Genomic DNA, 21,289 nt, shown 5'->3' on the forward strand with positions numbered 1-21,289 from the left:
TGGAGCTAAACGGCTAAAAACACATAATTCACGTAATTAATGACTTGATCAGGATATTCCTTTAAATTTTATTTATAGGTTTATGTTTGAGTTAAATGAACATTGTTGTTTTATTCTATAAACTACAGACAACATTTCTCCCAAATTCCAAATAAAAACATTGTCATTGAAAGCATTTATCTGCAGAAAATGAGAAATTGCTGAAATGACAAAAAAGATACAGAGCTGTGAGACCTCAAATAATGCAAAAAAATAAATAAATAAATAAAAACAAGTTCATATTCATAAGGTTTTAAAATTCAGCATGTGCTCCTCCCCCAGTCTTACACACTGCTTTTGGTATTAATATTTGTAATGTATGATTATGGCCAAAACAATTTTAGTAAACATATACAAAATAAACAAATCATTTTCTTTCAACCCGTAACCTAAATAAATTAACAAAGTAAACTTAACACAATCAAATAACTCATTAATGTATAACAATCAAAAGTGAACCATATATTATATAAGTCTCCAAGAGAAGATACTTTAAGTAAAGGAAGAATAAATATAAAGAATAAATATTTGTAAACTTTTTAATCTTTTGCATATTGACCCATGACTATATATGTATTAGTACTTTATTAGTTTATAAGCTAATTGTCCCTAAGTGTAAAATAAATATATATTATTACATTAATAAATACATTTTAACATTTTCCCTTTATTTTCCTTTATCTAACATATTGACCCATGGCTATATATTTATTAGTATTTTATAATAATAGTACTGTAAAATAAATATATATTATTACATTAATAAATACATTTTAACATTTTCCCTTTATATACTACATTGGTTTAAAATTATTCAATAATTAAAATGTATTTCACCTATAAAAAAAATACATGTCCATATACCAGCAGGGATGGTCAATGTGTGAGAGTTGGCAGCTTGGAAAAAAACATGAGAAGGACAAACTGTGCGACTGGAGGAACTCCAGGATCAGGACTGAGAACTGCTGGTCCAGAACACGTACAGAACAGCTACACACTGCATTATAGTTATATAAAACAGGACAAACTGTACGTATACACGTAAAGGTACACACTGGACCATTCCAAAGTACACATTATACTGCAACACTAGAAAACCCACAGAAAAATGCTAAATAAACTATAGGTTTACCTAAACTACAAACTATACCTTTAAATAAATAAAAATGTCTGTTTTATAAAGATACAAACTCTCTTCATCATCAGAATTTACTTTTAGCAGCCACTCATCATTTCTAAATAATAGTTTATAAGAGAAATAAAACATTATAACACTACACTTATATAAAATAACTATATATATAAAATTCTATATAATTTTTGAAGAACTATAGGACATACTACTAATATATACTACAGATGTTTTCACTGGTTATGAAAGACAGTTTATCTTTTAGCTAAAGTCAACAGTTCCAAATCAATAATGTTCGTTTCCTTGCTGTAGCACTGGTGTGTTATTTTCCAGCAGAGCAAAGATGAGGCCTCTTGCTATTTTAGCTTTTTTAATATGTTTTTACAGCGTAATAGAGAGCAGTGACTGCACACAGAACAGCACAGAACAGTAAGTAGTACTGATTTTACTGTGTTCTTACTCCTGATAGCCTGTTACTCTGTTAGGGGCAATTTCCCGGAGAGAGATTAGGTTCATTTACCTTTCTGTGTAAAATCTGGATTTAGAATGCTGTGTAGCAAAACTAGTCTTAATCCCTGTCTAATAATCCTATATATAATGTTGTAGATGAAGGTGGATAATGCCAAGTTTGTAGTCTGCGAAGTTAGAAATACTTTATGTATTATGGACATGTGCAGGTTTACTTGTTTAGATTTAATGGGCAAAGTTCAGCAGGAGAACGAATCACACAGTCTGAAGCTGTAAACAAACTATTCCTCTTAATAATTGTGTAATATCCCTGCTGAAAAATCCAGCTCAACACCAGTTTTGGCTGGTAGCTGGTAGCAGGTGTTTGAACTTCTTGCAAATCCAGTGCAAAAATATACAATGTACTGTAGGCAATACCGATCCATCCTGATCATTATGTTTGTATAAATAGCAAAACAACCAAATGGTTTATATAATCAGGCATTATAGACTGGACTGATTTATTTACTTTATTATAGTTTGTTCATATAATTATAGCATTTGTGTATCAGCATTAGCGTTAGCCTCCACTCGGATCTGAACACGCTCAGTTCAGTTCAGAGCTGGTTTAGAATTTTTTTTTAAAAAGGTATGCGGTTCTCTTTGCCAGTAAAGCCAAGCATTTTATTTATTTTTTATCATATAATTTTACTATGTTATGTATTTATGCTCCATTGTGAACTAGATCCACACTGCAGATTCATTAAACTAAACTCATTCATTTACTAATTTATCCTCTGAGAGCTCTCCTCAGTACTGTCAGCAGGGCAGTAACAGGTCTTCCTGTTAACAGCAACCTGAGGACACCAGGTGGCGCTCTGAACACTGTGGTTTAATCTGAAACAAGTCTATCAACACAGTCAAGCCTAATCACAGGTGGTTTAGCTTGGTCAGGTTGGTTATGCTTTTATAAAGCAGCTAAACTCAAAAATCCCAAATCATCCCCCATACCAATCAAGAGCTATTCTGCGTAACCAGCTTAATGATGTTTTGCACATCATTACTAATTACGACTTCACTGTGTTCTATTAAAATATAGTCCTCATATATGGACATAATTTCTCTAGGAAACTACATCATTAAAAGGATAATTCTTTGTTTTTACACTAATCAGGTGCCAATTAAATAAAATAGCAAAGAGAAATAAAAAATGCGTTAAAGGTTAAAGCTGAAGATATTCATAATTTAAAGTGCATAAGCAAGAAAGAAGAAAGCTAATAAATTTGCTAATCATTTCCCCCCTAAAACAGTGACCAAGTTCTGTCCATCAGAGCTACAACTGAAGAACAGGTGAACGTTCTGAAGAATATAACCAGAGATAACCAGGTATGTGTCCACCTCCCACTCTGGCTTTTTGTTATTTTTGTTTTTTTTCTTTAAGCTGTGAAGTGATTGTCAGTTAAATTTTTCACGTGATATAAAGTGACATAAAACTGATTTAGTTAGTTTTTTAGTTGAAGGGGTAAAAATGTTTTTAAGAAAAGCTGCAGCAGTGTAGAAGTGAGTGTAAAAGTAAGAAGAAAAGTCTGAGATATAGAAATTAATTTTAGAGAATCAGTGCAGAGCTATGAACTTCTGAATGCTGAAATACTTTCTAAACGCTTTCTTTACCTGCTTAGATGATTCTCCTCTGTGCTGTGCATAAAAACGCACTCTGTAAGTAAAAAATGCTTTCCATGCCTAAAAAAACCTCCGTGCGTTAATGCGCGCTCCGCGCGTAAAAATACACCCCGTGCGTAAAAGCGCATCCCGTGCGTAAAAGCGCATTCCGTGCGTAAAAGCGCACTCCGTGCGTTAATGCGCGCTCCGTGCGTAAAAATACACCCCATGCGTAAAAGCGCATCCCGTGCGTAAAAGCGCATTCCGTGCGTAAAAGCGCACTCCGTGCGTTAATGCGCGCTCCGTGCGTAAAAATACACCCCATGCATAAAAGCGCATCCCGTGCGTAAAAGCGCATCCCGTGCGTAAAAGCGCGCTCCGTGCGTTACTGCGCGCTCTGTGCGTAAAAAGGCACCCCGTGAGTAAAAGTGCATCCCGTGCGTAAAAACGCATTCCGTGCGTAAAAGCGCGCTCTGTGCGTAAAAGCGCGCTCCGTGCGTAAAAATGCACCTGTGCATAAAAGCGCATTCTATGTGTAAAAGTGCATTCCGTGCGTAAAAACGCATCCCCTGCATAAAAGCGCGCTGCGTGTGTAAAACTCATCCTGTGCCTAGAAGTGCGCTGCGTGCGTAAAAACCCATCCAGTGCATAAATACAAAAATACAAAACTCATTCCGTGCATAAAAAAGTGCGCTCCGTCCATAAACGCGCACGCCCTGCATAAAAAATAATAATTCTGTTCATACAAACATGGAATGTGGTGGTTGGCGGAAGTGAAGGACTAAGACAATAGTTTCATATTTAAACAACGTTGTTTTAATGTTTTAGTGACACTCGTTATTTAAAGACAATAATATTAAAAGAGAGTAAGCACAATTCAGAAAATAGCTAAACATGTATAATTAGATTAATTGATGAACAGTTCAAGTTTCGCGTTCTGCACGTAAATAAACTACACTCTGATGGAGTCAAAGAACTACCAGCCTACCTGCACCCTGCACGAGGCTGAAGTTGGTTTGATATTCGCAGCTCCAGATTCGTTTGGCTCGATATTCGCAGCCTCGTATTCCCCGGCTGAAGTTGGTTTGATATTCGCAGCTGCCGCTTCACTGAACCACCGTGAACTAAAGGGAGCGTTCACAAACACCCGCTGTTTATATTAAACACCTCACAGATCAACACTGAAGGAGATAGAATGAAGAAAAGCAGTACATCTGTTTATTAACAATGTAAATATACAATATATTATTAAATATAATTTTGTATATTGTAAAATATTTATTTTAATTACTGAATTCATAATTATATATTACAATAAATAATTAAATATATATTTAATAAAATTATATTTTAAAAGCCATTGCGCTCAAAAAATATGAGGCAGATGTTCAAGTGTGATTTTGAAGAACTTTTTCATGTTGGGCCAGAACAAATACACATGATCTGAAGAGTACTAGTCTTCTACTTTAAGAAAAACCTGGAATTAGCCTGGCCCAAGCTGATTTTATACTTTAAAATGAACTGGCAAACTTTGAAAGACTTTTTCATCTTGGGCCAGAACACATACACATCAGATGAAGAGAACTACTCTCCCACTTTGAGGAAAACCTGGAATTAGCCTGGCCCGAGCTGATTTTATACTTTAAAATGAACTGGCAATATGGAATACCGATCCATAATGCACAATTTTTCTTTATGTAAAGCTGATGTTCCAGTGTGATTTTGAAGGACTTTTTCATCTTGGGCCAGAACAAATACACATGATATGAAGAGTACTAGTCTTCTTCTTTAAGGAAAACCTGGAATTAGCCTGGCCCAAGCTGATTTTATACTTTAAAATTAACTGGCAACATGGCCTACCGATCCATAATGCACAAAAAAATTGAATATAAAGCTGATGTTCTAGTGTGATTTTGAAGGACTTTTTAATCTTGGGCCAGAACAAATACACATGATCTAAAGAGTACTAGTCTTCTACTTTAAGGAAAACCTGGAAATAGCCTGGCCCAAGCTGATTTTATACTTTAAAATGAACTGGCAACATGGTATAACGACCCATACTGCACATTTTTTTATGTAAAGCTGATGTTCTAGTGTGATTTTGAAAGACTTTTTTATCTTGGGCCAGACCAAATACACATGATCTAAAGAGTACTAGTCTTCTACTTTAAGGAAAGCCTGGAAATAGCCTGGCCTGAGCTGATTTTATACTTTAAAATGAACTGGCAACATGGTATAACGAGCCATTTTGCACAAAAAAGCCACTGTTCCAGTACAAGTTTGAAGAATTTTTTAATCTTGGGCCAGAACAAATACACATGATCTGAAGAGAACTAGTCTTCTACTTTAAGGAAAACTTGGAATTAGCCTGGCCCAAGCTGATCTTATACTTTAAAATGAACTGGCAACATGACATGAAAGCCATTTTGCACAGAAATAATGAATATAAAGCATTGATTTTGAGAATACCAGAACTCTTCATCTGATGTGTATTTGGTCTGAAAAAAAGTCCAAAATCATACTGGAATATCAGCTTTAAATAATATTTTTTTTGTGCTGCCATGTTGCCAATTAATTGTGCAGTCTAAAATCAGCTCAGGCCAGGCAAATCCCAAAACTTCCTTAAAGTAGAAGACTAGTACTCTTTAGATCATATGTATTTGGTCTGGCCCAAGATGAAAAAGTCCTTCAAAATCACACATCAGCTTTACATAAAAAAAATTGTGCATTATGGCTCGTTATACCATGTAGCCAGTTCATTTTAAAGTATAAAATCAGCTTGGGCCAGGCTACTTCCAGGTTTTCCTTAAAGTAGAAGGCTAGTACTCTTCAGATCATGTGTATTTGGTCTGGCCCAACATGAAAAAGTTCTTCAAAATCACACTTGAACATCTGCTATACATAAAAAAAAAATTGTGCATTATGGATCGGTATGCTATGTTGCCAATTCATTTTAAAGTATAAAATCAGCTCGGGCCAAGCTACTTCCAGGTTTTCCTTAAAGAAGAAGACTAGTACTCTTTAGATCATGTGTATTTGGTCTGGCCCAAGATGAAAAAGTCCTTCAAAATCACACTGGAACATCAGCTTTACATAAAAAAATTGTGCTTTATGGATCGGTATGCCATGTTGCCAGTTCATTTTTAAGTATAAAATCAGCTTAGGCCAGGCTAATTCCAGGTTGTTCTTAAAGTAGAAGACTAGTACTCTTCAGATCATGTGTATTTGGTCGGGCCCAAGATGAAAAAGCCCTTCAAAATCACACTGGAACATCAGCTTTACATAAAAAAATTGTGCTTTATGGATCGGTATGCCATATTGCCAGTTCATTTTAAAGTATAAAATCAGCTCGGGCCAGGCTATTTCCAGGTTTTCCTTAAAGTAGAAGACTAGTTCTCTTCAGATCATGTGTATTTGTTCTGGCCCAAGATTAAAAAATTCTTCAAAATTGTACTGGAACAGTGGCTTTTTGTGCAAAATGGCTCGTTATACCATGTTGCCAATTCATTTTAAAGTATAAAATCAGCTTGGGCCAGGCTAATTCCAGGTTTTTCTTAAAGTAGAAGACTAGTACTCTTTAGATCATGTCTATTTGGTCTGGCCCAAGATTAAAAAGTCCTTCAAAATCACACTAGAACATCAGCTTTACATAAAAACAATTGTGCATTATGGATCGGTATTCCATGTTGCCAGTTAATTTTAAAGTATAAAATCAGCTCGGGCCAGGCTAATTCCAGGTTTTCCTTAAAGAAGAAGACTAGTTCTCTTCAGATCATGTGTATTTGGTCTGGCCCAATATGAAAAAGTCCTTCAAAATCACACTGGAACATCAGCTTTACATAAAAAAAATTGTGCATTATGGATCGGTATGCTATGTTGCCAGTTCATTTTAAAGTATAAAATCAGCTCGGGCCAGGCTAATTCCAGGTTTTCCTTAAAGTAGAAGACTAGTTCTCTTCAGATCATGTGTATTTGTTCTGGCCCAAGATTAAAAAATTCTTCAAAATTGTACTGGAACAGTGGCTTTTTGTGCAAAATGGCTCGTTATACCATGTTGCCAATTCATTTTAAAGTATAAAATCAGCTTGGGCCAGGCTAATTCCAGGTTTTTCTTAAAGTAGAAGACTAGTACTCTTTAGATCATGTCTATTTGGTCTGGCCCAAGATTAAAAAGTCCTTCAAAATCACACTGGAACATCAGCTTTACATAAAAAAAATTGTGCATTATGGATCGGTATGCTATGTTGCCAGTTCATTTTAAAGTATAAAATCAGCTCGGGCCAGGCTAATTCCAGGTTTTCCTTAAAGTAGAAGACTAGTTCTCTTCAGATCATGTGTATTTGTTCTGGCCCAAGATTAAAAAGTCCTTCAAAATCACACTAGAACATCAGCTTTATATTCAATTTCTTTGTGCATTATGGATCGGTATTACATGTTGCCAGTTCATTTTAAAGTATAAAATCAGCTTGGGCCAGGCTAATTCCAGGTTTTCCTTAAAGAAGAAGACTAGTACTCTTCAGATCATGTGTATTTGGTCTGGCCCAAGATTAAAAAGTCCTTCAAAATCACACTAGAACATCAGCTTTAAATTAAACTTTTTTCTGCCTTATGGATCGGTATGCCATGTTGCCAGTTAATTTTAAAGTATAAAATCAGCTTGGGCCAGGCTAATTCCAGGCTTTCCCTAAAGTAGAAGACTAGTACTCTTTAGATCATGTGTATTTGGTCTGGCCCAATATGAAAAAGTCCTTCAAAATCACACTAGAACATCAGCTTTAAATTAAACTTTTTTCTGCCTTATGGATCAGTATGCCATGTTGCCAGTTAATTTTAAAGTATAAAATCAGCTTGGGCCAGGCTAATTCCAGGCTTTCCCTAAAGTAGAAGACTAGTACTCTTCAGATCATGTGTATTTGGTCTGGCCCAATATGAAAAAGTTCTTCAAAATCACACTGGAACATCAGCTTTACATAAAAAAAATTGTGCATTATGGATCGGTATTCCATGTTGCCAGTTCATTTTAAGGTATAAAATCAGCTTGGGCCAAGCTATTTCCAGGTTTTCCTTAAAGTAGAAGACTAGTACTCTTTAGATCATGTGTATTTGGTCTGGCCCAAGATTAAAAAGTCCTTCAAAATCACACTAGAACATCAGCTTTATATAAAATTTTTTTGTGCATTATGGATCGGTAGGCCATGTTGCCAGTTCATTTTAAAGTATAAAATCAGCTCGGGCCAGGCTAATTCCAGGTTTTCCTTAAAGTAGAAGACTAGTACTCTTCAGATCATGTGTATTTGGTCTGGCCCAAGATGAAAAAGTCCTTCAAAATCACACTGGAACATCAGCTTTACATAAAAAAAATTTGCTTTATGGATCGGTATTCCATGTTGCCAGTTCATTTTAAAGTATAAAATCAGCTCGGGCCAGGCTAATTCCAGGTTTTCCTTAAAGAAGAAGACTAGTTCTCTTCAGATCATGTGTATTTGTTCTGGCCCAAGATTAAAAAGTCCTTCAAAATCACACTAGAACATCAGCTTTATATTCAATTTCTTTGTGCATTATGGATCGTTATTACATGTTGCCAGTTCATTTTAAAGTATAAAATCAGCTTGGGCCAGGCTATTTCCAGGCTTTCCCTAAAGTAGAAGACTAGTACTCTTTAGATCATGTGTATTTGGTCTGGCCCAAGATGAAAAAGTCCTTCAAAATCACACTAGAACATCAGCTTTACATAAAAAAAATTGTGCATTATGGATTGGTATGCTATGTTGCCAGTTCATTTTAAAGTATAAAATCAGCTCGGGCCAGGCTATTTCCAGGTTTTCCTCAAAGTGGGAGAGTAGTTCTCTTCATCTGATGTGTATGTGTTCTGGCCCAAGATGAAAAAGTCTTTCAAAGTTTGCCAGTTCATTTTAAAGTATAAAATCAGCTTGGGCCAAGCTAATTCCAGGTTTTTCTTAAAGTAGAAGACTAGTACTCTTCAGATCATGTGTATTTGTTCTGGCCCAACATGAAAAAGTTCTTCAAAATCACACTTGAACATCTGCCTCATATTTTTTGAGCGCAATGGCTTTTAAAATATAATTTTATTAAATATATATATTTAATTATTTATTGTAATATATAATTATAAATTCAGTAATTAAAATAAATATTTTACAATATACAAAATTATATTTAATAATATATTGTATATTTACATTGTTAATAAACAGATGTACTGCTTTTCTTCATTCTATCTCCTTCAGTGTTGATCTGTGAGGTGTTTAATATAAACAGCGGGTGTTTGTGAACGCTCCCTTTAGTTCACGGTGGTTCAGTGAAGCGGCAGCTGCGAATATCAAACCAACTTCAGCCGGGGAATACGAGGCTGCGAATATCGAGCCAAACGAATCTGGAGCTGCGAATATCAAACCAACTTCAGCCTCGTCCTACCTGCCTGAACAAGAACAACCTAAACAAAGAAAACATACAACAGGTGGGACGCGGACCTGCTGTGTCTAACAAAGCAACAGCTACGTGTTGCGCGCGCAGACTTAACCTACATCGCTGTGGGAAGAGTAGAGAGAGAGAGATAGAAAAATTAGATGAAACTGTGAGCTAAAGTACAAAGGGAAAGGCTACATATTAAAACTAATATTCAGAGCGAGATCTTCACAGCCAAACAATCTCACACAGCTTAAAACCACCACAGCTTAAAAATATCACATCTTAAAACCACCACATTTTAAATCTTTTAAAACCACAACCGCCTAAAAAGATCACATCTTAAAACCACCACAGCAAAAAAAAAACAGTTTAAAACCACCACAGCTCAAAAAATCAGTTTCAAAATATCGTAAAAATATCCCACAGCTTAAAAATATCGTAGTTTAAACCACCACAGCTTAAAAATATCGTAGTTTAAACCACCACAGCTTAAAAATATCGTAGTTTAAACCACCACAACTTAAAAATATCACATCTTAAAACCACCAGCTCTTTAAATCAGTTTAAGCCACCAGAGTTTAAAACCACCACAGTTTAAACATATCCAGTTTAAACGCATCAAGCGTTCTCCCCACGCCCAAATCTTACAGGCAAACCCTTTTACCCAAGGACCGCCCCTATGGAACCAGCAGCAATTTTGATTGGACGGTATGCACAGACAAGCCCCAATGCAGCGTTCCTTCGGTCAAAAAAACGACGTGCAGAGAACATAGAAAAAAATAGAGGAAGAGACAGTCACGCTCCACCGGCACAATACTTATACATTAAATATATACTAAATATATATTTACCTGTACTCTGAACTGGAGTCACACACAATACCTGTTTAAAGGTTGGAGAATATTCTCTGCTGGTGAATCTTAATTACGTTCTGCATGAACGTAATTAAGATTCAACAGCAGAGAATATTCTTCTAACCTTTAAACAGGTATTGTGTGTGACTCCAGTTCAGAGTACAGGTAAATATATATTTAGTAAAGTGTCATTTTGGGCATCTCCAAGTGTCATTTTGGGTATCTCCAAGTGTCCTTTTGGGCATCTCTAAGTGTCCTTTTGGGCATCTCCAGGTGTCCTTTTGGGCATCTCCAGGTGTCATTTTGGGCATCTCCAAGTGTCATTTTGGGCATTTGCAAGTGTTATTTTGGGTATCTCCAAGTGTCCTTTTGGAGATTTCCAAGTGTCATTTTGGGCATCTCCAAGTGTCCTTTTGGAGACCTCCAAGTGTCCTTTTGGGTATCTCCATGTGTCCTTTTGGGCATCTCCAAGTGTCATTTTGGAGATCTCCAAGTGTACTTTTGGGCATCTCCAAGTGTCATTTTGGGCATTTCTAAGAGTTATTTTGGGCTTCTCTAAGTGTCCTTTTGGAGATCTCCAAGTGTCCTGTTGGGCATCTCCAAGTGTCATTTTGGGCATCTCCAAGTGTCCTTTTGGGCATCTCCAAGTGTCCTTTTGGAGACTTCCAAGTGTCATTTTGGGCATCTCCAAGTGTCCTTTTGGGCATTTCTAAGTGTTATTTTGGGCTTCTCTAAGTGTCCTTTTGGAGAGCTCCAAGTGTCATTTTGGGCATCTCCAAGTGTCCTTTTGGATATCTCAAAGTGTTATTTTAGGCATTTCTAAGTGTTATTTTAGGCATTTCCAAGTTTCCTTTTGGATATCTCCAAGTGTCCTTTTGGGCATCTCCAAGTGTCATTTTGGGCATCTCCGAGTTCCCTTTTGGAGATCTCCAAGTGTCATTTTGGGTATCGCCAAGTGTCCTTTTGGGCATGTCAAAGTGTCTTTTTGGAGATCTCCAAGCTTCCTTTTGGGCATCTCCAAGTGTCCCTTTGGGCATCTCCAAGTGTCCTTTTGGAGAGCTGCAAGTGTCATTTTGGGCATCTTCAAGTGTCATTTTGGAGAGCTCCAAGTGTCCTTTTGGGCATCTCCAAGTGTCATTTTGGGCTTCTCTAAGTGTCCTTTTGGAGATCTTCAAGTGTCCTTTTGGAGACCTCCAAGTGTCCTTTTGGGCATCTCCAAGTGTCATTTTGGGCTTCTCTAAGTGTCCTTTTGGAGATCTTCAAGTGTCCTTTTGGAGACCTCCAAGTGTCATTTTGGGCATCTCCAAGTGTCCTTTTGGAGACCTCCAAGTGTCCTTTTGGGCATCTCCAAGTGTCCTTTTGGGCATCTCCAAGTGTCATTTGGAGATCTCCAAGTGTACTTTTGGGCATCTCCAAGTGTCATTTTGGGCATTTCTAAGTGTTATTTTGGGCTTCTTTTAGGGATCTCTAAGTGTAATTTCGGTTATCTGCAAGTTCCATTTTGGGCATCTCCAAGTGTCTTTTTGGAGATCTCCAAGTTTCCTTTTGGGCATCTCCAAGTGTCCCTTTGGGCATCTTCAAGTGTCATTTTGGGCATCTCCAAGTGTCTTTTTGGAGATCTCCAAGTTTCCTTTTGGGCATCTCCAAGTGTCCCTTTGGGCATCTCCAAGTGTCCTTTTGGAGAGCTGCAAGTGTCATTTTGGGCATCTTCAAGTGTCATTTTGGAGAGCTCCAAGTGTCCTTTTGGGCATCTCCAAGTGTCCTTTTGGGCATTTCCAAGTGTGTTTTTGGAGATCTCCAAGTGGCCTCTCCAAGTGTCTCTTTGGGCATCTCCAAGTGTCCTTTTGGTCATCTCCAAGTGTCCTTTTGGGAATCTTTTTGGGCATCTCCAAGTGTCCCTTTGGGAATCTCCAGGTGTCCTTTTGGGCTTCTCTAAGTGTCCTTTCGGAGATCTCCAAGTGCCCTTTTGGAGATCTCCAAGTGTCCTTTTGGAGATCTCCAAGTGTTATTTTAGGCATTTCCAAGTGTCCTTTTGGATTTCTCCAAGTGTCCTTTTGGTCATCTTCAAGTGTCATTTTGGAGAGCTCCAAGTGTCCTTTTGGGCATCTCCAAGTGTCCTTTTGGTCATCTCCAAGTGTCCTTTTGGGAATCTTTTTGGGCATCTCCAAGTATCCTTTTGGATTTCTCCAAGTGTCCTTTTGGTCATCTCCAAGTGTCTTTTTGGCGATCTCCAAGTGTCCTTTTGGTCATCTCCAAGTGTCCTTTTGGGCATCTCCAAGTGTCATTTTGGGCATCTTCAAGTTCCATTTTGGAGATCTCCAAGTGTCCTTTTGGGCATCTCCAAGTGTCCTTTTGGAGATCTCCAAGTGTCCTTTTGGAGATCTCCAAGTGTCCTTTTGGCCATCTCCAACTGTCTTTTTGGAGATCTCCAAGTGTCCCTTTGGGCATCTCCAGGTCTTCTTTTCTAAGTGTAATTTTGGGCATCTCCAAGTGCCCTTTTGGGCATCTCCAAGTGTCCTTTTGAAGAGCTCCAAGTGTACCTTTGGGCATCTCCAAGTGTCATTTTGGGTATCGCCAAGTGTCCTTTTGGGCATCTCCAGTTCTTCTTTTGGGGATCTCTAAGTGTAATTTCGGGTATCTGCAAGTTCCATTTTGGGCATCTCCAAGTGTCTTTTTGGAGATCTCCAAGTGTCCTTTTGGAGAGCTGCAAGTGTCATTTTGGGCATCTCCAAGTGTCCTTTTGGACAGCTACAAGTGTCCTTTTGGGCATCTCCAAGTGTCCTTTTGGGCATTTCCAAGTGTCTTTTTGGAGATCTCCAAGTGGCCTCTCCATGTGTCTCTTTGGGCATCTCCAAGTGTCCTTTTGGTCATCTCCAAGTGTCCTTTTGGGAATCTTTTTGGGCATCTCCAAGTGTCTCTTTGGGAATCTCCAGGTGTCCTTTTGGGCATCTCCAAGTGTCATTTTGGAGATCTCCAAGTGTCATTTTGGGCTTCTCTAAGTGTCCTTTTGGAGATCTCCAAGTGCCCTTTTGGAGATCTCCAAGTGTCCTTTTGGAGATCTCCAAGTGATATTTTAGGCATTTCCAAGTGTCCTTTTGGATTTCTCCAAGTGTCCTTTTGGGCATCTCCAAGTGTCATTTTGGGCATCTTCAAGTTCCCTTTTGGAGATCTCCAAGTGTCCTTTTGGGCATCTCCAAGTGTCCTTTTGGAGATCTCCAGGTGTCCTTTTGGGCATCTCCAGGCCTTCTTTTGAGGATCTCTAAGTGTATCTCCAAGTTCCATTTTGGGCATCTCCAAGTGTCATTTTGGGCATCTTCAGGTGTCCCTTTGGGCATCTCCAAGTATCCTTTTGGAGAGCTGCAAGTGTCCTTTTGGGCATCTCCAAATGTCCCTTTGGGCATTTCCAAGTGTCCTTTTGGAGATGTTCAAGTGGCATCTCCAAGTGTCCCTTTGGGCATCTCCAAGTGTCCTTTTGGAGATCTCCAAGTGTCCTTTTGGATTTCTCCAAGTGTCCTTTTGGGCATCTCCAAGTGTCCTTTTGGAGATCTCCAAGTGTCCTTTTGGAGATCTCCAAGTGTCCTTTTGGGCATCTTCAGGTGTCCCTTTGGGCATCTCCAAGTATCCTTTTGGAGAGCTGCAAGTGTCCTTTTGGGCATCTCCAAATGTCCCTTTGGGCATTTCCAAGTGTCCTTTTGGAGATGTTCAAGTGGCATCTCCAAGTGTCCCTTTGGGCATCTCCAAGTGTCCTTTTGGGCATTCCAAGTGTCCTTTTGGAGATCTCCAAGTGGCATCTCCAAGTGTCCTTTTGGGCATCTCCAGGTGTCCTTTTGGGCATCTCCAGGTGTCCTTTTGGGCATCTCCAAGTGTCATTTTGGGCATCTTCAAGTGCCCTCTTGGGGATCTCCAGGTGTCATTTTGGTGATCTCTTCAAGTGTCCTTTTGGGCATCTCCAAGTGTCCTTTTGGGCATTTCCAAGTGTCCTTTTGGAGATCTTCAAGTGGCATCTCCAAGTGTCCCTTTGGGCATCTCCAAGTGTCCTTTTGGGCATTCCAAGTGTCCTTTTGGAGATCTCCAAGTGGCATCTCCAAGTGGCATCTCCAAGTGTCCTTTTGGGCATCTCCAAGTGTCATTTTGGGCATCTCCAAGTGCCCTCTTGGGGATCTCCAGGTGACCTTTTGGTGATCTCTTCAATTGTCATTTTGGGGATCTCTTCAAGTGTCCATTTGGGCATCTTCAAGTGTCCTTTTGGAGATCTCTAAGTGACCTTTTGAAGATCCCCAAGTGTCCATTTGGGCATCTCCAGTTCTTCTTTTGGTGATCTCCAAGTGTTCATTTGGGCATCTCCAAAGTGTCCTTTTGGCATCTCCTGGTGTCCTTTTGGAGGTCCTTAAGTGTCTTTTCAAATTTTAACCGGTTATCACTTATCACCGCAGAGAACCCAGATCCAGGGGTCTGATCTACCTGTTACTACTGTGAGGAAAAGAGAGAGAGAAAGAGAAGATCGAGGAGATAGAGCTGTATAAATGTAGTGGAATTGTGGATTTGTAATATTTGTAATATAGTTATGAAAAGAAGTACATTTAAATAAAGGAAATAAATAACAGGCTGACAATGCTAGTGATAGGTGCATATCATTGCCCATTAAAAAATCAAAATTTTTACACTATTAACAAGCTTAAAGTAGCTCTAAACTTCATTGGTAAAACTGACATTTAAAACAAGGCATTGAGTGATCAGATTGTTTATTTAAAAAATAGTTTATATACCTTGAGGAAATCCTTTGGACAGTGCTATCTTAACATCAGGTCCCATTATTTTCTCCTCTATTAGGTATAACACAAATTTCTAAAAACTTTTATCTTCAAAATATAACCTTAATAGGGGATGGAAAAGTATATATGTCCAAAATACTCAACAAATCTCCTTAATTTGCAATAGATATCAATGTATAAACACATAGTATTGTTTTTTTTAATTAATTTAAACTGAAATCAGTTTAATTGGCCAAAATACACTTCCTTACATCATATATATTCCCTAAATATTCTATTAATGCATTATACACGAGAAAATCTTCATTAATAATTTATTTATCATAAACAAATAACTAGGAATCAGTGAACTGGGGGAATAACTAATCCTTTACTCAGAGTTTTGGATGCATACATATGATAAATAAATATACCTCCAAAATGTGCATTATGACCTTAAGCTACGGTACTCCATGATTTTCATTACCAGTTTTGACACCTGAACAAATAAATAAGTCAATTGAATAAAATTTCTTATTAAACATAAACATTTATTTAAAACAAGTCCACAGTGGGATGGAGCCTATGTTTAAATATTAAAGACAATGATTCAATATTAATACATATGATTTAAAAAAAGGTTTCAAATATTGTGCTATGCTGTCAAAGAGGTTGAGGGAGTCTCCCGCATTTTAACAGGGGCTTCCAGAAATTGGATTTTTTTTTCATGATGGGATGTCTTCACCCTTGTGTTGGGGCATTACTAGTGATAGGAGAAGTGCAGCTGAGTTAAATACTTAAATATTGGATTTCCAACTTGAAAATTTCAAAATCATGTTTGACAGTCTACCCAATGCTAATGCTAGTGCTAACCCATTTTGATGTTAAGGTTTTAGAACAAATTTTGAAATAAAATAATGCGAGATCACATGGTCATTGGTTTCTAATCAAATTGTACTCTGTATCAGACAGTGCTGTGGCAACCAGCTTCTCCCAGTCACATCACAACAAGAACAGACGTCCACCTGTACGTACATTCAGGCAGCGTGCATCATGTCACCCACCAGCTTGATGCACATAAAATCACCTACAGGTACAGTAATCATTAATCATAACCTTATTAAATGCAAACGGGACCAAAAGTACATTGAAATGACTAGGGAACACTTATTGTCATATTAATAACTTGGAATGTTAGTATTTTGTGTTTTTTAATCATTTTAGAACATTTTAGAAAGCTAAAGTGCCTACATTTGACCATATTTTTTTACAATATTTGTGATGTACACTACAATACATTAGCTAACTAGCTAGCTATTGCTTTTCCCGCGTTTACCATATTTTTGGCACTATAAGGCTCACTAAAAATCCTTAAATTTTCAAAAAAATCATCAGTGCACCTTTTATTCCAGTGGACCTTATGTATGAATTCTACCAGTCAGGTATTAAGAAGCAGTAAAGCCACTATACAGGAGTTTTAGCTTAAGTTCTCCAGCACTGACACTGGAGCAGTATTAGCATTAGCCGCTAACAATGCTAAGCGCTAGCTCTTTCGCAGTTTTGATGCGAGTAAAGTTATATTGGACTGTAGTCTGCGTGTTTCCCATGTTAAAACAAGCTATGTGGGACAAAATGCTTGCTGATAAGAGCCCTGGTTTACGGGAACACTCAGAGTTCCTTAGTAAAGCGCTGTTGGGCAGTATTTACTAGCGCTAAAAGCTGCTAACCGCTGCTGCTAGCGCTGCTGCTAACCGCACTAAAATACTGTAAATCTAAGGTTAATGTAAATAAACGGAAATGCTTTACTCACCCAAATAAACAGTTTTCAGGAGAGAAATCTGTGTCTCTCTGTGTCATCTGTGTAATATCTTGTGCTTGTTTAAAGAAAATGTTTTTTTAAAGAATTATAGTTTTGTTTACTTAGGTGCTTTCCCCACCCCCAGTGGAAAACATTTCAACACCCCTGTTCCTTACTAGTGTCGCTTAAAATGCACCTTATAATCAGGTGCGCCTTATATATGAAAATAGACCTTCATTGATAGTGCGCCATATAGTGTGCCTTATAGTCCGTAAAATACGCCACATTTTCATTTACTATTATTGTTAGCAATGCTAGCTATTATTTCTCATTAACAAATTTGATGTTTGTTTCTTTACAGGTTCCTACTACTATCCTTCCATGCACTGCAATGCTAGCTAACATTTCTGCAATGTATCTGTATTCCAAATCTGTTTTATTACAGTGTTTTGCTGGAAAACGCACAGCACCTGATAGAGAAGCAAACCAAAAACGAAACAACAGACCCTCGAAGTGGAGGAATGAACAAGGACAGATATCTCTCTTTAGAAGATGTATGATTTTCATTTCATGAAAGCAACACATTCACACTTTATTTACAACCTTTATTTACATTTTAGTTAGCTGTTAGCTTCTATATTATGCTATGGGAGTTTCCTTTTTATCCTCTGACTGTTATTCCAACTTGTCAACAGATTTATTATTGGATAAATAAAACAAGCCAAGAATATCCAGACATGGCGGAAATGATGTTAATTGGGTCATCATTCGAGAAACGTCCAATTTATGTTTTGAAGGTAAATGTTAGCATTAAACATTTCCAAAACATATTTAATGTAGCTATTTATGTACTTTTGATACTATTGGTAATTCTGGTATTGAACTATTTTTTTTTTACAATTAGTGCATATTCAGTTGTCCAGTGGTATATAATCAATACCCAGTAATGTCTATTGTGGCTTAATTGATTTTCTAATTCTGTCCGTTCGTTTGTTTGTTTGTGGTGTAGTTGTCAGGAAAGCGTCCAGCAGTAGATAAAGCCATGTGGATGGATTGTGGAATTCATGCCAGAGAATGGATCTCACCTGCATTTTGCCTCTACTTTATCAAATATGTATGAGCCTAAGACACAACTTGTTAACACATCAATAATACATTTACAGTATAAGGTTTATTAGTTACATCCTGTTTCAAAATTCAGTAAAGTTTTGTTGTGTAAAATGTTCAACAATATATTTTTTCCTCAGGCTCTCACATATTACAACCAATATAGTGACGTCACAAAGATGCTGAACAAGATGGATATTTATGTCTTGCCCGTCTTAAATCCGGATGGTTATAAGTATACATGGACCACAGTAAGTGATTAATGAGCTGGTTGTGTTTTTAGTGGAAATTTGATAGCCCATACCAATATCTATGAAACTTCACTCATTCAAAAAACATTTTTTTTGTATAATAAACACATTCTTCCTAGTTGCTAGTTATAATTATATATCATGTACAATAAAAAAAAGTTTTTTTGTTTTTTTTTTTCGGGACAGTATCAAAACATGCCTTTCTTAAAGTGGATGTGGATGCCTTTCTTAAAGTAGATTGTATCTTATGTTTTTTTTACTAAAATATATGCAAAATATGATGTGTTTTGGCCTTAAACTTCTACAAATAGTGAATAGCAGTTATTGCCCCATCAAGCATTACTAGCTCTTGTATTTCCCATGTGTTTATCTTCAAACAGAACCGCATGTGGAGGAAGAACCGGTCTGTAAAAGAGGGAAGCGACTGTGTTGGAGTCGACCTGAACAGAAACTTTGATGCCAAGTGGTGCAGTGAGTGAAAACAAGTCACACAACACAAAAATCATTAAAGCTACCAGTTTGTAGCTAGCTGTGCATTTATTCTTAGCTATGTTGGCATGTCTGATTTGGTGTTTGCAGTTTTCCTTTTTAATTTTCCATTGGAAGATAATGGACATTTATACCAACAAATTAGTGACTCGGGCCGATTCCCATATAATACTCAGCAGTATAGCGAAACTTAAGAAGCTATACGCTTCATACACTTTAATTCTTGGTGAAACAGTTGACTGGAATTAAACCCTGACTCTTTCTTGTCGTAAACATTATTTTACTCTAAAGCGGAGGGGGCCTCCAGTTTTCCCTGTTCTGAAATATACTGCGGTTCATACCCGGAATCAGAGCCAGAGGTGGAGGCTGTGGCCAAATTCCTCCGCTCCAAAAAAGAAGTGGTCAAACTCTACCTTTCCATCCACTCCTACTCTCAGATGCTGCTGTTCCCTTACTCCTACACCTATGAGCTGGCTCGCAACCACGCAGAGCTGGTGAGTATTGACTGTTTTACACTGATCTCAGATAAGGCTGGGCGATGTAATATGGAAAAATAAAATATTGCATTTTCTCGTTATGTGATATACAGTGTATTTGTTATTTTATGGTGTATTATATGGACTTGACAATTTAGCACACTATTCTTATATACAGTATATATTCTTACACTATATGTACAGTCCTTACCAACTACAGAGGAGATCACAGTTGAACAGTAAAATGAACAGTTCCTGTAAAATTGTGTACTGTATGTGTTTTTTTTATTACAGATGTTGTGTGTGTGTTCTTTTACAGCTTGATCTTGCACAGGATGCAGCAACGAAAATACGACGATTTTATGGAAACGTTTATCAGTATGGCGCTGGAGCAAAAACTATATGTAAGTTTCATCCATTTCAAAGTCTGTCTACAAGAGCATTATTAGTGAGAGCAGGTGCTGATGTTGGAAATCTCAATGCTGTTTCAGATTTAGCTCCTGGAGGTTCAGATGACTGGGCCTACAATCAGGGGATTCCGTACTCGTTTACCTTCGAGCTTCAAGACCGTGGAAAGTATGGCTTCCTCCTTCCACCAGAGCTGATCTCCAGTGCCTGCAACGAAGCTCTTCTGGCTGTGAAGACCATTACTCTGCGTGTTCTACAGAAAATTCCATGAGTTTTTGCTTTGCGGAGAAACAGCTCGATGTACTTCAGTGTGTGTAATTTGGGCATTCAGGCCAGTGTGATTTTTAACTTCAACAGGCCTCAAGTTGGCTGTAATGAATGTGAGACCTTTTCTATCAATCTCTGAACTGTAAAGCCAAAAAGTATAATAATGCTAATAAAAATACAGGCTTGCATTTCTTGCATTTGTATGTATTGTTTCTTTTACTTCAGATGCAGTTCTGTGTCTTTTAGCTTACATGTTCCACAAGTGGACGGGGATTGAACTGCAGTACAATAAAATTGAAACCCACACCTGTAGAAGGAGCCAAGCAGTAGAAACTTTTATTATGGCCCTACAATAATAATATTACAATATTTTAGTGTATTTCAGAGTTGGGGGCTTTATAAGAGAAAGATGTTCTGGGAAATACTGGGAAACCAGCACTCTAGTGGCGGGACTACAGGGCATTGGCCACAGCTAAAATTTGATTGGCCCTCTAAAGTTCTAAAGTCATCTGTCCTTTGCCTTTTCTTTGTTTATTTTTGTTGAGTATTTTGTCTATGTATAGTAAAAAAGCATGTACAATTTGTAAGGGAAAGTATATAATATTTATAAACAAAATTATATTGCATATTATATACATATAGAAGCAAACAAGTGAAGCAGAAGCAAATGAGAGATTTCAGAAGCAAAAGACTTCAGCAAAACACAAAAAAGAAAGAATAGTAGAAGACTGGCAAAATTCGTACGCAAATCACTGCAGAGAATAACACAGTAACCAAACATATTTAAAAATAAATATTTGATAAATGTATTTCTGTTTTGAATTTGCAACATTCAGTTTTGTTCTTTTGACTCTTAACATTTTGATTGCAGATTTTATTTTTTGTGTTTTTTTGTGGCACAAAATTAACTCCATATATTTTACTGTCTTAACTTTCAGCTTTTATAAATTACATTAAAGCGTTTGAACATGATGTGACTGGTAAAATACACTGCCTGGCCAAAAAAAAGGTTGTACACTCTAATATTACCCTGGACCGCCTTTAGCTTTGATTGCAGCACGCATTCACTGTGGCATTGTTTTAAAAAACTTCTGCAATGTCACCAGATTTATTTCAATCCAGTGTTGCATTTATTTTTCACCAAGATCTTGCAGCAGCATTGATGATGGTAGACTCTGACCA

General features: G+C 37.4%; 1 protein-coding gene across 1 annotated transcript; it reads left to right on the top strand.

Moving 5' to 3' along the window:
- Window positions 1-1,467: 1,467 nt before the first annotated feature.
- Window positions 1,468-20,295, top strand: cpb2 (carboxypeptidase B2 (plasma)). Its single transcript, XM_022674634.2, has 11 exons — window positions 1,468-1,600; window positions 2,929-3,004; window positions 16,280-16,404; window positions 17,555-17,663; window positions 17,805-17,906; window positions 18,119-18,223; window positions 18,357-18,467; window positions 18,848-18,938; window positions 19,248-19,450; window positions 19,752-19,836; window positions 19,924-20,295. Exons 1-11 carry the CDS (start codon window positions 1,515-1,517, stop codon window positions 20,109-20,111), a joined length of 1,281 nt encoding a protein of 426 aa, XP_022530355.2. The 5' UTR covers window positions 1,468-1,514; the 3' UTR covers window positions 20,112-20,295.
- The last annotated feature ends 994 nt before the right edge of the window (window positions 20,296-21,289 follow it).

The sequence above is a fragment of the Astyanax mexicanus genome, chromosome 21 (assembly GCF_023375975.1).
Source record: "Astyanax mexicanus isolate ESR-SI-001 chromosome 21, AstMex3_surface, whole genome shotgun sequence".
Lineage (NCBI taxonomy): Eukaryota > Metazoa > Chordata > Actinopteri > Characiformes > Acestrorhamphidae > Astyanax > Astyanax mexicanus.

Coding starts and splice junctions, on each gene's coding strand:
- cpb2 (XM_022674634.2), top strand. CDS start 1,515: ATGAGGCCTCTTGCTATTTTAGCTTTTTTAATATGTTTTTACAGCGTA. Junction 1,601..2,928: donor ACACAGAACAGCACAGAACA/GTAAGTAGTACT, acceptor CCCCTAAAACAG/TGACCAAGTTCTGTCCATCA. Junction 3,005..16,279: donor ATATAACCAGAGATAACCAG/GTATGTGTCCAC, acceptor ACTCTGTATCAG/ACAGTGCTGTGGCAACCAGC.